A 13,792-nucleotide genomic window follows, 5' to 3' on the forward strand; every position below is an offset into this window, starting at 1 on the left:
GTTATGTGAATCTTATGTATCATTTCTTTAAGATTTTTTATAGACCACTGAGCATGTAAAGAAGAAAATGAGGGGGATGGTATAGCAAAAGACATAGAATTCTTTCTTTTAAATTAAAATAAGTGTCCATGGAAAGTTTTTTGACAGACAAATTAATGCCAATCAGAAATGAAACATTAAATTCTAAATCAATGAACCTTAGTGGCTCTAAATATATGGGGAAAAAATTTCAGTGGTAATATGGTTTTTAGAGGCACTGCCATGCCTCACAAATGTTAGTGTCAAGCTGATCCTAAGTCTGAAAGGCTATTACAAATATTGAATGGCTTTTCAGGCAAGACACTGGCTCTCTGGAACCCCTCTGCCATAGTTAACAAACTATTTTCATAGTTTTTCCACCTTTTCATTAAATGATCTCTCTACCTCTTAGTCAACTGAAAGCTGGCTCTCTGCTAAGGATGCCAATTCACCTATAGTTCTCTAAAATAGAAGCTGTTCATTCTTCTACAAAAAATGTACTTCAGAATCAGGCTATAAGATGGGCATTTTCCTTATTCATCGGTGCTTCTCTCAGATCATTACTCCTCTTCCTCAAGGCTCACATATTTTAGCTTATTACCCTCCATCTCTCTTTACCTTTTAGCTCTACCAAAAATGCAGTCATTTTGATTGAGTTATTCCCAATCATTCATCAGGCTTTGCTGTTCAACCATTGGTATGGTTGGTCACCTACCCCAAAGCCTTTTTCTCCCTTTTATTTATATCATAATGAGGTTCTACTATTCCTCAAGACTCAGAAAATGATGACTTCGTATTCAACATTAAGAATCAATCTTGACTGGTTTAGCCAATCATTATGTTTTCATTCTCCTGGGAAGTAACTGGTTAAGACAGAGCCATGTAAAACAATTCTGGCTAACGAGATGCAAGGAATCCAGTGGATGGCTTCTAGAAACAATTCTGTGGCTGCTGGATGTTATCATGTCTGGATGTAATTCCTGGAATTGTACTTCTTTCTTTCGTTTTTTAAAAATCTCAGATACCAGTTCTTTCTTTAAAATTTAATTAATTAATTTATTTATTTATGGCTGTGTTGGGTCCTCGCGGCTGTGCGCGGGCTCTCTCAAGTTGGGGCGAGCGGGGGCTACTCTTCATTGTGGTGCACGGGCCTCTCACTACGGTGGCCTCTCTTGCTGCGGAGCACAGGCTCCAGGCGGATGGGCTTCAGCAGTTGTGGCACACGGGCCCAGCAGCTGTGGCTCGCCGGCTCTAGAGCGCAGGTTCAGCAGCCGCGGCGCACAGGCCCAGCTGCTCCGCGGCATGTGGGATCTTCCTGGACCAGGGCTCGAACCCGTGTCCCCTGCAATGGCAGGTGGACTCCCAACCACTGCACCACCAGAGAAGCCCTGGAATTGTTCTTATTTCTGAATGATGAGATCATAATTTTTTTGTTACTTCCCCCCCCCCAATTTCCACAAAGAGCAGGTATTACTTCTATAAAAAATAAAATTAATAAAGAAAAACCTTGGGCTTCCCTCGTGGGGCAGTGGTTAAGAATCCGCCAGCCAATGCAGGGGACACGGGTTCGAGTGCTGGTCCAGGAAGATCCCACATACTGCAGAGCAACTAAGCCCGTGCACCACAACTACTGAGCCTGCGCTCTAGAGCCCATGAGCCACAACTACTGAAGCCTGTGCGCCTAAAGTCCGTGCTCTACAAGACAAGCCATCTCAATGAGAAGCCCCCACACTGCAACAAAGAGTAGCCCCTGCTCACCGCAACTAGAGAAAGCCCGCGCCCAGCAACGAAGACCCAATGCGGCCAAAAATATATAAATAAAATAAATTTATTTAAAAAAAAAAGAAAAACCTTGAAAAGATATTTACTTAATCCCATGATGGAATTCACTTAATTTCATGATGGAGTAATAGGAAGATGACATCTTCCCACTGGAAAAAAGAGAAAAGCCTGGAAAACTGGAAAAAGCATCTGAAAGAATGGTTTTAGATATTAGACAACAATCAATGCAGGGCTGTGATCCCTGAAAGAAAGAAAACAAACCAGGTGAGCATATCTAGCAGCAGTTTCTCGGGTGTGATACATAGCGGACAAAGGGAAGGAACACAAACAAAGCATGGCAGTCTGAGTTGAAAAGTCAGAGATTATAGTCCAGAATGCCAAGGCAGCTAGTATTTGCAGGGCCAATGACTAGATGGAGGGAGCTGCAAAAGGAAAACTGCAAAAGACTCCCACTGAATATGTGGCTGAGTACTAATCTGTGCATGTATGAGAAGAAACTACCCAAGGCTGGGGAAAGAATCACCAGAGAGGAATAGGCAGAATAATTTGTGGAGCTCTTATAGAGCTGGGCATACTTTGGGTTTCCATCAGCCAGAGTTGAAAGATCTTCAGAGACCTGGGGCACGGCCTAGAATCCTTCAAAACGGCATTGCTTTAGATTTGGGATTTAAATATGACCTAGACGAAAGGCTGCTCTAGACCCAATATAAACGAAAAAGCAAACCTTGAAAGGATCCAACCAAGTAAAGTAAATCCAGGTCAGAACAAAACCTAGCACTATTTAAAGGAATGCAACAAAATACAGTACCAACAGCATAAAATTTTAAATGTTACGTATCAGAGCTCCTCCATGTGGTTTCTCCAAGTGAGCTGGTTTAGGCTTCCTCACAGCATGGAGGCTTCAGAGTAGTGGGACTTTTTATACAGCAGCTAACTAAGGAGACGGAGGCTGCACTGCCTTTTATGATCCAGCCACAGAAGTCACAAAGGCCACTTCTGCCACATTCTATTGGTTACAGTCAAGTCACAGCTTGCCCAGATTCAAGAGAAGGGAAATTAGAGGTTGATACCTTTTTTTTTCAATTAAATAATTTTGAATATGCATACAGTACTGTGCATTTCCCTCTAATAGATGTTAATTCTTACTAAGGTAGTATCAAGATTCTAGGAAAAGAGATATTGTGGTAGACATCTTTGAACAATGTAATCTGCACTGTAGAGCTGGGCTGACATCTAGTATAATTTCCTTTCAGCTTGAAAAACTACCTTTTAAATGTGTTGTGGTATAGATCTTCTGGTGACAAATTTTCTCAACTTCTGTTTATTTGAAAATGTCTATATTTTACCTTTATGTTTGAAGGGTATTTTTCACAAGATAAAGAGTTTTCAGGTTAAGGTTAACAGGCTTTTTTTTTTTTTTTCATTCTTTCAGGATTTTAAAGATGTTCCTCTACTGCCTCCTGGTTTGCACTGTTTCTGATAAGAAATTAGCAGTAATTCTTATCACTGCTCTTTATTATGTAATGTGTCTTTTCTTCTGCTGTTAAGATTTTCTCTTTTATTGCTGTTATTTTTAGCAATCTGACCATAATGTGCCTGGGTGTGGCTATATGTTTATCTTGCTAAAGATTTCTTGAGCTTTTTGAATCAGTGAGTTAATACTTTTTTTTTATCAGACCTGGAAAATATTTCCTCTAGTCATGCATTATATCCATTTTTTCCTTTAAGTTATTGAATATATTTATATTTAGTGTTTTAAAGGCCCTGTCCACTATTTTCAACATTTGTATAATCAGTGGGTTTATTTCTATTGTTTATTTTTTTCCTCTGTTATGGGTCATATTTTCCTACTTCTTTGTATGTCGAATTTTAGTTTTTTGATGTGAAACTGTAGATGCTATATGGTTGAGAATCTGAAAACTTTTTCATGTTCCTCTTCCTTCAAAGATTGTTGAGTGTTTTGGCAGGCAGTTATTTTACTGGCAGATTACCTTTATCTTGTCAAGTCTTCTTATTAGACTTTATTAGGGTGGCTCAAGATTAGCTCTTACTCTAGAGCTTGAATAGCATTCTTAATGCCTAACCTTCTGGGGTATTACTGAATGCACAATATGTTAAGGTGGTCCCTCCACTCTGGTAGGTCAGAATTCCAGTGTTTCCTAGCACTCTGTGACCACTGGCATTCCTATTCAGCTCATAGATCCTCAGTGGCTATTCTCCGCTAAGCCTTCCAGAGTTTCACACCACACATGGCAACTTGGTTTTTGATCAAAGACTCAAGGGCTCTCCAATGCAGATTTCTGGAGCAACTGCTTTAAACAACTCCTTGCTCTCAGGTACCTTTCTCCACAAACCTAAGCTGCCTCAACAGCCCTATAAGCCAATTTCTGGGGGTGGTTTCTGTGCAAAACACTGCTTTTTATTCGGGCTCTACTTTCCTGTGCTGTGTTTGGATAGTGCCCCCAGACAGAAAACAAGAGAAAATGTCAAGCTTACCTTGTGCATTTCCCCTCTGAAGGATCATAGCCTTGTGCTCTCTGCTGCCTAATGCATGAAAAAAGTTGTTTCATAGTTTATCCAGTTTTATAGCTGTTTATGGCAGAAGGGTGACCTTGATACTTGTTACTCTGTGATGGCTGGAACTTGAAGTCTTAATTAATTAATTAATTAATTAATTAAAAATAGCATAGCCAATTAAGCCTTAATTTCCAGCCATCAGAAGTCAACCAAGTGGGAGAATTCCCTGGCAGTCCAGTGGTTAGGACTCCGTGCTTCCACTGCCGGGGGCCCAGGTTCAATCCCTGATCAGAGAATTAAGATCCTGCAAGCTGTGTGGTGTGGCCAGAAAAAAAAAAAAGTCAACCAAGGGAAACCAATAAACAGTAAAAAAAAGTAAAAGGTGGGGCAGAAGTATTAGCAGACTCATGTAATTTTCCACTATTTTAATTTTCCTAGAATCAGAAAAAAGTTTCCAGGAGTCATATCATTTTTGTTCATTTTCATTTCTCACTGATGGCACAATGAACACCACAACACTCTTCATTTGTTCCTTCTTCCTCGCTAACTAGAGCCTGGTTTTGTGTTTAATTCCAAGTAGACAATTCATGATAAGTCAACTATGTCAATAATGATGCTCCTCTTTCTCTTTGCCAGATACTCAATCTCCCAGTCTCCCTGAGAGCTGGAGGCAACCACACAACTATATTTTGACCAATGAGACACACAGGGAAGTTTGTTAGGGGTTTACTGAAAAGATTTTAATTTTTTTAATAAAAAAATAGGTGATGCTGGCACCTCCCTCCTGTATTGAATGTGAGTCCCTTCTGACTATAATATGTATGAGGAGGAAAATTCTAAGTATGACAGAAGAGAGGGAACAAAAGAGCCTGGGTCCTTGATGACATCACTGAGCAACTAAATTAATACAGCAACTCTCTGCCTCTGAGAAAAATAAAACCTATTTAGCTTAACCACTCTGTCTAAGGTTTTCTGTTTCTACCTGTCATAGAAAGCATTTCTGACTGATAAATGCATACTCCATTTGTTCTTTAGACTAAGAAGAGTTTGCAGATAAGATGAAAAAATAGTTTTCAAATACAACATAAAAAGGAAATGGTTGAGAACTGCATTCTTTGAAGTCTTTAAACTAATCAGGTTTTCTTTGGTGTGTATTAAATGCATGTCTGCCTTGTATCCCCCTCTAGACTGCAAACTTCCATGCTAGGGATCTTCTTTGTTCTACATATGGGCCTAGGCACTCTTGGGTGTTCAAATTAACTTGGTGACAGACTCTTATTTCTAGTACTCTTTGACTCCATTAGGACCAAAACCCCACAGACCTAAAACTTTTTTTTTCCACAGAAGTGAATATGCAGGTAAAACAAATAAGTGAAGAGATGGTTTACTGTCTTACGTTCACATTCTCTGACATCCAAGTTGAACTGCTGTAATGCTCCCAAGGTGAGCTGCCTTACTTCAGCTTCCAGCAGAAGTTGCATCAAGGATGTGGCTAAATGCTTGCAAGCTGACATACATGCTGTCTGGGCCACCTTTCCCTGAAATACAAGAATGTAAATCATAAGGCTGATGGATTAAAATGAAATTCCAACGAAAATTAAAATCATTTATTTTTCAATTAGCAATTTCCTTGAAGGTTTTCTCCATCATGATAACCCTTGCATTCAAATAACTTTGAAATTAATAGCACCTCATGGCAAACATCTTAAATATTTAGCTCCATTACCATCAGTCATGTCAGTATAACACTCAGCTAAAATTCATAAAGCCTAGCTATTTATTTACGAAGTGCTTTCTTCCTAAATCAACAACAGATTAACAATATTCAAAATCTTAATTAAACTGAGAAGGAATGTTTCCACAGAGACTAAATTTCAAAGAGTCCCTTCTAAAAATACCATAATTCTTAAAAAGCGAATGTAAACAATTCCTAACTTATCTTGAAACCAGTGTTTACTACTTTATGATTTAACACATATAAAATGAAAAGAATGGTTTAAAACAAAATGTTTTCTGAAAAAAATAATTAAAAGGATAAATTTTGTTTTCTTAAAAAATAAACACAGAGGTTTATGAACACACACTCTAAGCTAATTTTTTAAATACTGATATTAAAATTATTATTTTACCATCTTCTTTAAAAGATTCACTTTACACTAGTGAATTATATCTTAGTTCCAGGTCTAAGTTATACATCATGAAAGATATATCCATTTCTTCCCAAGATATATATCCATTTTATTTTTGTTATCATCTAGTCTGAAAAACAGGATAAGTTTGAAAAAGTCTGAGTCCTCATATTAGTCAGTGGATCCTTCTTTTTTGAAATCATGAAATACTTCAGTCATTCAGAAAGATATGTAGAATTATATGATGAACACTTATGTATATACTAAACATTACAAATATAGTTAAAGCCCTTATATGATCTCCTTAAATCATTTTATTCCTTCTCCCCAGAGGTGACCGTTTCTTGTGTTGAGTATACCATTTGTATTATAAAAATACTATATGACAAGTATATCATAAGAAACAATATTTTTATTATTTTACATATTTGAAACTTTCTGTATTACAAAGGATGTCCTCCTACAACTTGCTTTTTTGGTTCAATGTTATGAATGTGAATGTTTATAAATGAAATACATGTGGTTGTAGTTTATTCCTTTAATTATTCCACAGTATTCCATTTTAGGAGTATACCAGAATTTATTTGTCCATTCTTCTGTTGTTGGAGATTTAGGTTGTTTCTTTTTTTTTTTCTTTTGCTATTATAAACAGAGTAGGTCATAGAGTAATGTCAGTCTTCATGAAAATGCCAGATTCTGACTATAGTTTTTTTTTTTTAATATATATATATTTTTCATACATTTCACTGGGCCAGGGCCTTCCACAAAAGTTAGCAGGCTTTAAATGGAAAAACATATAACAAATAATACAAGAATGAATTTTAAAATTTGCATGACTTTTTATTTACTTTGGATAATTACTTTAAGATTATTTCTCAAATCTACTAGAATGAGGGGTATCAAAGTATTGTGATTCATAATGCACATGTGTATACATGAAGAGGAACACAGGTGGAAGCCAGATTTCCAAATATCTAACTATAAACTGCTTTGCCTATGGTATATTCTGACTTACAATGTCCCTAGATATTTCCTAGAGTATCACTTAATTGCATAATCACCAGCACTGAGTACTATTACAAATTTTTCTACTAATTAAACAAGAGATACTTTATGATTTTTGTCTTTGATTATTTTGTGAGATTGAATATCTTCTAAATTTTTATTTGACTAAAATATTATTTTATAGAATAAAAATAACAGAGTAATAAACAATGACCTATTATATTACACATTCTAAAAATGTTTCTCCTCTATGGTTCTGTTTGTAGGTTCTGAAGACCCACACTCTGTGGGTGATTTAACACGACAAATGGAAATACTTAAGTAGGGAATACTGTAGAGACCAAGTCGGAACGAGGCAATGGAAGCATAAAGAATCCTAAAGAGAAAAGTTACGTAAAAGAAATCCATATTAAATGGTATGCTTTCAACTAAACCCACTGGAGACCTGGAACAGGTATCACCAAGGAGCCATAGAGTTCAACATAATTGTCAGGCTATGCCCCATGAGAAGAATCAGAGGGGGCAGATCAAAGTTGTGAGAAGCCCTATGGCTTTTCAACAGTGGCAGTGGGAGTGCAGTGAAGAAATGAGGATGGACTAGAGCAGATGTCCAGAGACAACACTGCAGATCAGAAGGCAGAGAAAAGGGAAAGAAACTACTGTCTCTTGGACACTACTATATGCCCAAGATGTGCTATACTTAGGCAGCTGACATCTTATGTTATTTCACTTAATTCTCACAATCAACCCAAGAAGTTGGTGTTATTCCTTTCCTGTAGATGAATAAACGAAGGTTCTCCGCAAGGTTAAGAAATTTAGACAAAGTCATACAGCTATTTGTTACTTCTACCCAATCCTAAATCTGTATCTTTCCAGTAAATCATCACCTAAAAAGCAACACTAAATCTTATACTGTCTTATACTGGAACAGCTGGGCAAAAACAGATCCAGATAATAACAGGGTTAACAGGTTATCCAAGACATAAAAACTAGGTCCAAACAGGTAAGACAGTTGTAGTTCAGGAGCCAACTCTTCAAATATTGAGTATCTGCTGGGGCATGCTTTTTAACTGTGGTCCAGCATAACTATCTAGGCCAAGGCCAACACTTAAAGGTCCTAACAAACTGAACATGGAGATGTTGTAAAAATCAAAGAGCTAAAAGCCCAATTAAGCTGGAGGCTGAGAAGACAGCATTTGAAAGGCTTGTTTCCAGTGGTCAAAACAGATTGCCAAGGAGAAACGAAGCCGGCCTAATAAAATGAAAATAAGATAGCTCACAGTCAGAAAGTCCCAAGTTTGAATTTTTATCTCTACCACTCATTAGAAGTGTAATTTAGTGTAAGTTAGTTGACACTTCAGACTCATTATTCATCTCAAAATATTAAGCAGCTTATTAACTTTAATATGAAACAAATCTATATCAATATATATCAATCAATAGAGCCAAAGGCACTTATACATGATCATATGTTATACTACCCTAACATACTGAGTTACTTAACTGTCCCCCAATCACTTTCCACCCTACTTCCCCTCAAGCTAATTCTTTATTTCCAAACACAGTGATAATTGCAGAAATGTATATTTTCATTGTTAAATATTTTTCTAATTCTAGAAAGCATTTTGGAGCATTTGGAGCTTTTCACAGTCTGCTATCCATCCTCTTTTTCACTTCTGGTTTCCATTACTACCATGGTATCCATAGATTTTCTAAGAAAGGATAAACAGAGACCCAGGCAATAACAATCAACACACTAAGCAATAAAAATTGGTGGTTTCACCCTCTTCATGGAGCAGATTCTTTCTAGGAACAAACTGCCAGTCTCTAGGACAGGGTAAGAATTTGGAACAAAGCCTAAACTGACCAAAACCTAAATGACCAAAACTGCCTTTGCATATACCTCCAGGAACAGTTTCAAATCAGTGATAATCACAACTAGGTTATATCTTATGAAGCTATGATAGTCTCAGTGTACAGAGACTACACAAGAAATAGAAACAGAATGCCAGACAAGATGAAAAATGACCTAAGTATTATCATCATATTTTGAACATATGAAGAACCTGGGATGCAGGGAGATTTGAGTCACAAGATCTTACAACTAGCTCTACAGGCAACATCATACTGCCTCTTAATACAGCTACAATATTTCTGTATTCCAAGACAGCCAATAAATATCAACTAAATGAACTGAAAGTCAACTACCAAAGCACTTAAATAATTCATACTACTTCTCAAGCTTGTTAAAATACCTTTTTAAAAAAAGTTTTGGGAAGGGAAGAAGAGTACACTGGTGACTAAATTCATGTTGTTAATTCAAAGTCAGGCTTATGACCACAGTGAGAACCATCACTGGGCATGAGTCAAGACCTATGAAAATACTTTTTTGATTTTCACCACGTAGCTCTTTGGTAACCAAATCAACTCATTTACTTTAAATATATACCCAGATTCATATCCTCTAATTTGAATTATTCCATCTACCTCCCATTCTCTATTTACTGTCTTAACTTGTACCATAAAACTTTGCACTAGATGATTTACTGCACTGCCATTTCATGCATTTACGTTTCCTTGAAAAGTACATGATTTGCAAGGAAAGAAACTATGGCATTTTTATTTTGGTATATCTAAATGAAGCATAGCTCTAGACTGCAAAGTAGGTACACACTGCCGCCCAACTTTATGCCTTGGAGGTATCTCATTCTCTTCTACACAGAGGGAGATATCATCCATTGTTTCTTACACAAAAGCACAATTAAACACAATTAAGACAAATAGGAATCTTATAAATTCCTTCTTCAAAGAAATACAGAAAGCTCAGTATTCATTACTTTCAATTACTACATACTTCAATTACACAATACTAAGTGTTATGTCATAGTACTAAATGCAAGTGAGCAGAGGTGAAGAGCTTAGAGAAAGCATTATCATCCTCAGTATCACCACAAACTCTACCACCATTACCAGAGCAGCTGCTTCCATTTATTGAGCATTGACTATGTGCCAAATGTTTTGAGAATATTTTCTCCCATAATTCTCACAAGAACCCCATGAGGTATTTAACCCTCTATTTATAGATAAGGACAGAGAGGTTAAGCCATCTGAAGATACCTTGTAAGTTGTGGACCTAGGATGTGAATCCAGCCTTGTCAAATTCCAAAGGCTCTTAACAATCATTTGATCCTGCCTCCCAGTAAAAGGCCTTGGGGTAGTTGCTACATTGTCCTTCTGTTGCTTTGCGACTTTGGGTAAGGGAACGAGGAGGACAAGAAGAAAACATTTTTTTTTTCTCCCTTCTCCATCTAAGGAAGCACCAAAAGAACGCTGGGTTCACAGCAGATATTTAGAATGGACTCCAACCACAGCTCTCTGTCAACCTACTGGGATCAGATCTGAGTTCCAGATCATCAAGAATCTTAACTAAATGACATAAGTGGTCAAAGCCAAATTTCTCTTTCTCTGGATAATCTTAACACGTTTCAAAGTAAGGAATGTTTAAAGAGAGCCAGAAAAGACAGCTGTCTTTTCACACCAAATTTCTCCTCTGCTTTCTGAGTAACACTCCCTTGCTTACATTTTGGTGTGTCAAATTTTATCTTTCTTTAGTTATTTAATGAGTTATTTCACCATGAAATAGAGAAAAGTTCAGACACAGAAACTAATCTAGCAAGGCAAGTAAGAACTACTCAGAGTAAAGTAAAGCCACCCTATAAATTGCTCGTTCTTTCTGTGTACCTATACCTCTAATTCCTTAACCTTCTACCCTGACCACTACTGTAGACAGTTTCTTCAGCCTGCCCCTGCCTTCATGGAAGAAAGCTGTCTTGTTCCTTTTTACTCAATATCCCATGGCTATGGGTGAGGCCACTTCATTCCCATAGTACTAAGCCTCCTATTTACTTAGGATGGACATTAAATAAGCCACATTCAGAGGATAGAGGTCTGGATCTTCCCATATGTTCCTGTTATCTGGGACCCATGCTTGGAACTTTGGTTCCCATGTGCTGCAGAAAACCTATGACAAAGTCTTACTTTATCTTTATACCTAAACAACCTTAAAAATCACATATCCTCTCCAAGCTGATTTTCCCGCAACTGTATCCATGTCTTAGGAAGGATTACAATCCTACTTAAAGAATATTCTTAATTTCAAATTAGAGAATCTATACAAATATCCACTCATTAAAAGATTCACAAATCCCTATTTTAGACAAACAAATGTTCCCTAACAGCTAAAGAAAATGAAGCCCAAGGATGATAGTTAATATATCTTGGGCAAGGTATTTGGTATTATTTGATGACTTTAGTAGAGCCTACAATGAGACGGTGAACCTCTAATAAATCAAAAATAAGAAAAACATAAAAAGTAAATAAAGGTAAACAATCCCTACTTAATTTGTCATGAAAAAATTAAGAAGCTTGAAGGAAAAAGCACAGTCAAAAGAAAACTGGAAGTATATACTCAGGATGTAGATGGAAGGAGGTGTCAGAGGAGGGATGTAACAGATGCCATAAACCTGGTTCTCAGAACTATCGCTTGTTTCGCTTTCTTATTCAGCCATTTTTCAAGAAACACAGAAATCTTTTTAAAAACACTTTTTGCTACGCATGCTTTTATTGGGGTATAATTACAAACAGTACATATGGAGCTCTTAAGAATATACAGCTTGATGATCTTTACATATGTAAAAACCTATAAAACTGCCATCCAGATCAAGATAGGAAATATTTCCATAAACCTGAAAGTTCCTCATGCCCCTTTCAAATCAGTAGATCCACCCACACCATGAGGTAACTTTTCTGACTTATAGGCCCATAGATTTGTTTTGCCTCTTTCTTGAACTTCATATAAAAAGAACCCTACAGTAGTGTCCTCTTTTATGCTTAGCTTCTTTTGCTCAGTATGTTTATTGAGATTCATCCATGTTGCTGCATATATCCATAGTTTCTTCCTTTCTATTGCTGAGAAGTATGAATAAATCACAATTTGTTTATTCATTTTTCCTATTGATATCTATTTGGGTTATTTCTATTGGGTGCTATTATGAATAGTCTTTAAGTAGAACTATTCATTTTCCTTGGAAAAATACCTAGGATTGAAACTGCTGGATCATAGAGTAGTTGTATGCTTAATTTTATTAGAAACTGCCAAAATTTCAGAGTGATAATACTATTTCATACTCCCACCAGCAATGTATGAGAGTTGTTCCATATCTTCTCCTATACTTGATATTATAAGTCTTTTTTTTTTTAAATTTATTTTTGGCTGCGTTGGGTCTTCGTTGCTGTGTGCGGGCTTTCTCTAATTGAGGTGAGTGAGGGCTCCTCTTCGTTGCGTTGTGCGGGCTTCTCATTGTGGTGGCTTCTGTTGCTGTGGAGCATGGGCTCTAGGCTTCTCTTTTTTTTTTTTTTGCGGTACGAGGGCCTCTCACTGTTGTGGCCTCTCCCTTTGCGGAGCACAGGCTCCGGACGCCCCCCGCAGGCTCATTGGCCATGGCTCATGGGCCCAGCCGCTCCGTGGCATGTGGGATCTTCCCGGACCAGGGCACGAACCCATGTCCCCTGCATCGGCAGGCGGACTCTCAACCACTGCACCACCAGGGAAGCCCTAGGCTTCTCTTGTTGTAGAGCACAGGCTTCAGTAGTTGCAGCATGTGGGCTCAGTAGTTGCAGCATGTGGGCCCTAGAGCACGTGGGCTTCAGTAGTTGTGGCACACGGGCTCAAGAGCACAGGCTCAGTAGTTGTGGCACACAGGCCCTAGAGCACGCGGGCTTCAGTAGTTGTGGCACTTGGGCTCAGTAGTTGTGGCTCGTGGGCTCTAGAGTGCAGGCTAAGTAGTTGTGGCACACAGGCTTAGTTGCTCCACGGCATGTGGGATCTTCCTGAACCAGGGATCACAAACCCATGTCCCCTGCAGTGACAGGCGGATTGTTAACCACGGTGCCACCAGGGAAGCCCCTATAAGTCTTTTTAATTCCTGCTATTCTACCAGAGTATAGTGGCATCGTACTGCAGTTTCAATTTATATTCCCTTATGCGTAATTCTGCTAAAAGTATATTTTCATGTGCCTATTGGTCAAATGGATATCCTCTTTTGTAAAGTACCTGTTCAAGTTTATTGTCCATGTTGGGAGTGGGTCAAAGTGCAGACTGTCTAACATTTCCTTAGAGATTTGTACAAGATATTTGTCTTTTCTGGATGACTGCTTTGTCACACAGATGTATTGCAAATACTCCCACATGTTCTGTGGCTTGCCTTTTTGCTTCCTCAATGGTGTTTTTTGATGATCAGAAATGTACAATTTTGATAAAGTACAATGTATCAACCTTTCTT

The 13,792-nt window shown here is 37.8% G+C and overlaps 1 protein-coding gene across 2 annotated transcripts in view; it reads right to left on the bottom strand.

The window, feature by feature from the left end:
• EXOC6B (exocyst complex component 6B) overlaps nucleotides 1-13,792 on the bottom strand; it is a 730,495-nt gene that overhangs the window by 196,200 nt on the left and 520,503 nt on the right. For both annotated transcript variants that reach the window (XM_082642964.1, XM_082642965.1), the window contains exon 19: nucleotides 5,714-5,855. In XM_082642964.1, the coding sequence (XP_082499090.1) occupies nucleotides 5,714-5,855 (142 nt within the window). The remainder of the gene's footprint in view (nucleotides 1-5,713; nucleotides 5,856-13,792) is intronic.

This window comes from Mesoplodon mirus (genome assembly GCF_964341445.2).
Source record: "Mesoplodon mirus genome assembly, chromosome: 14".
In the NCBI taxonomy this organism is placed as follows: domain Eukaryota; kingdom Metazoa; phylum Chordata; class Mammalia; order Artiodactyla; family Ziphiidae; genus Mesoplodon; species Mesoplodon mirus.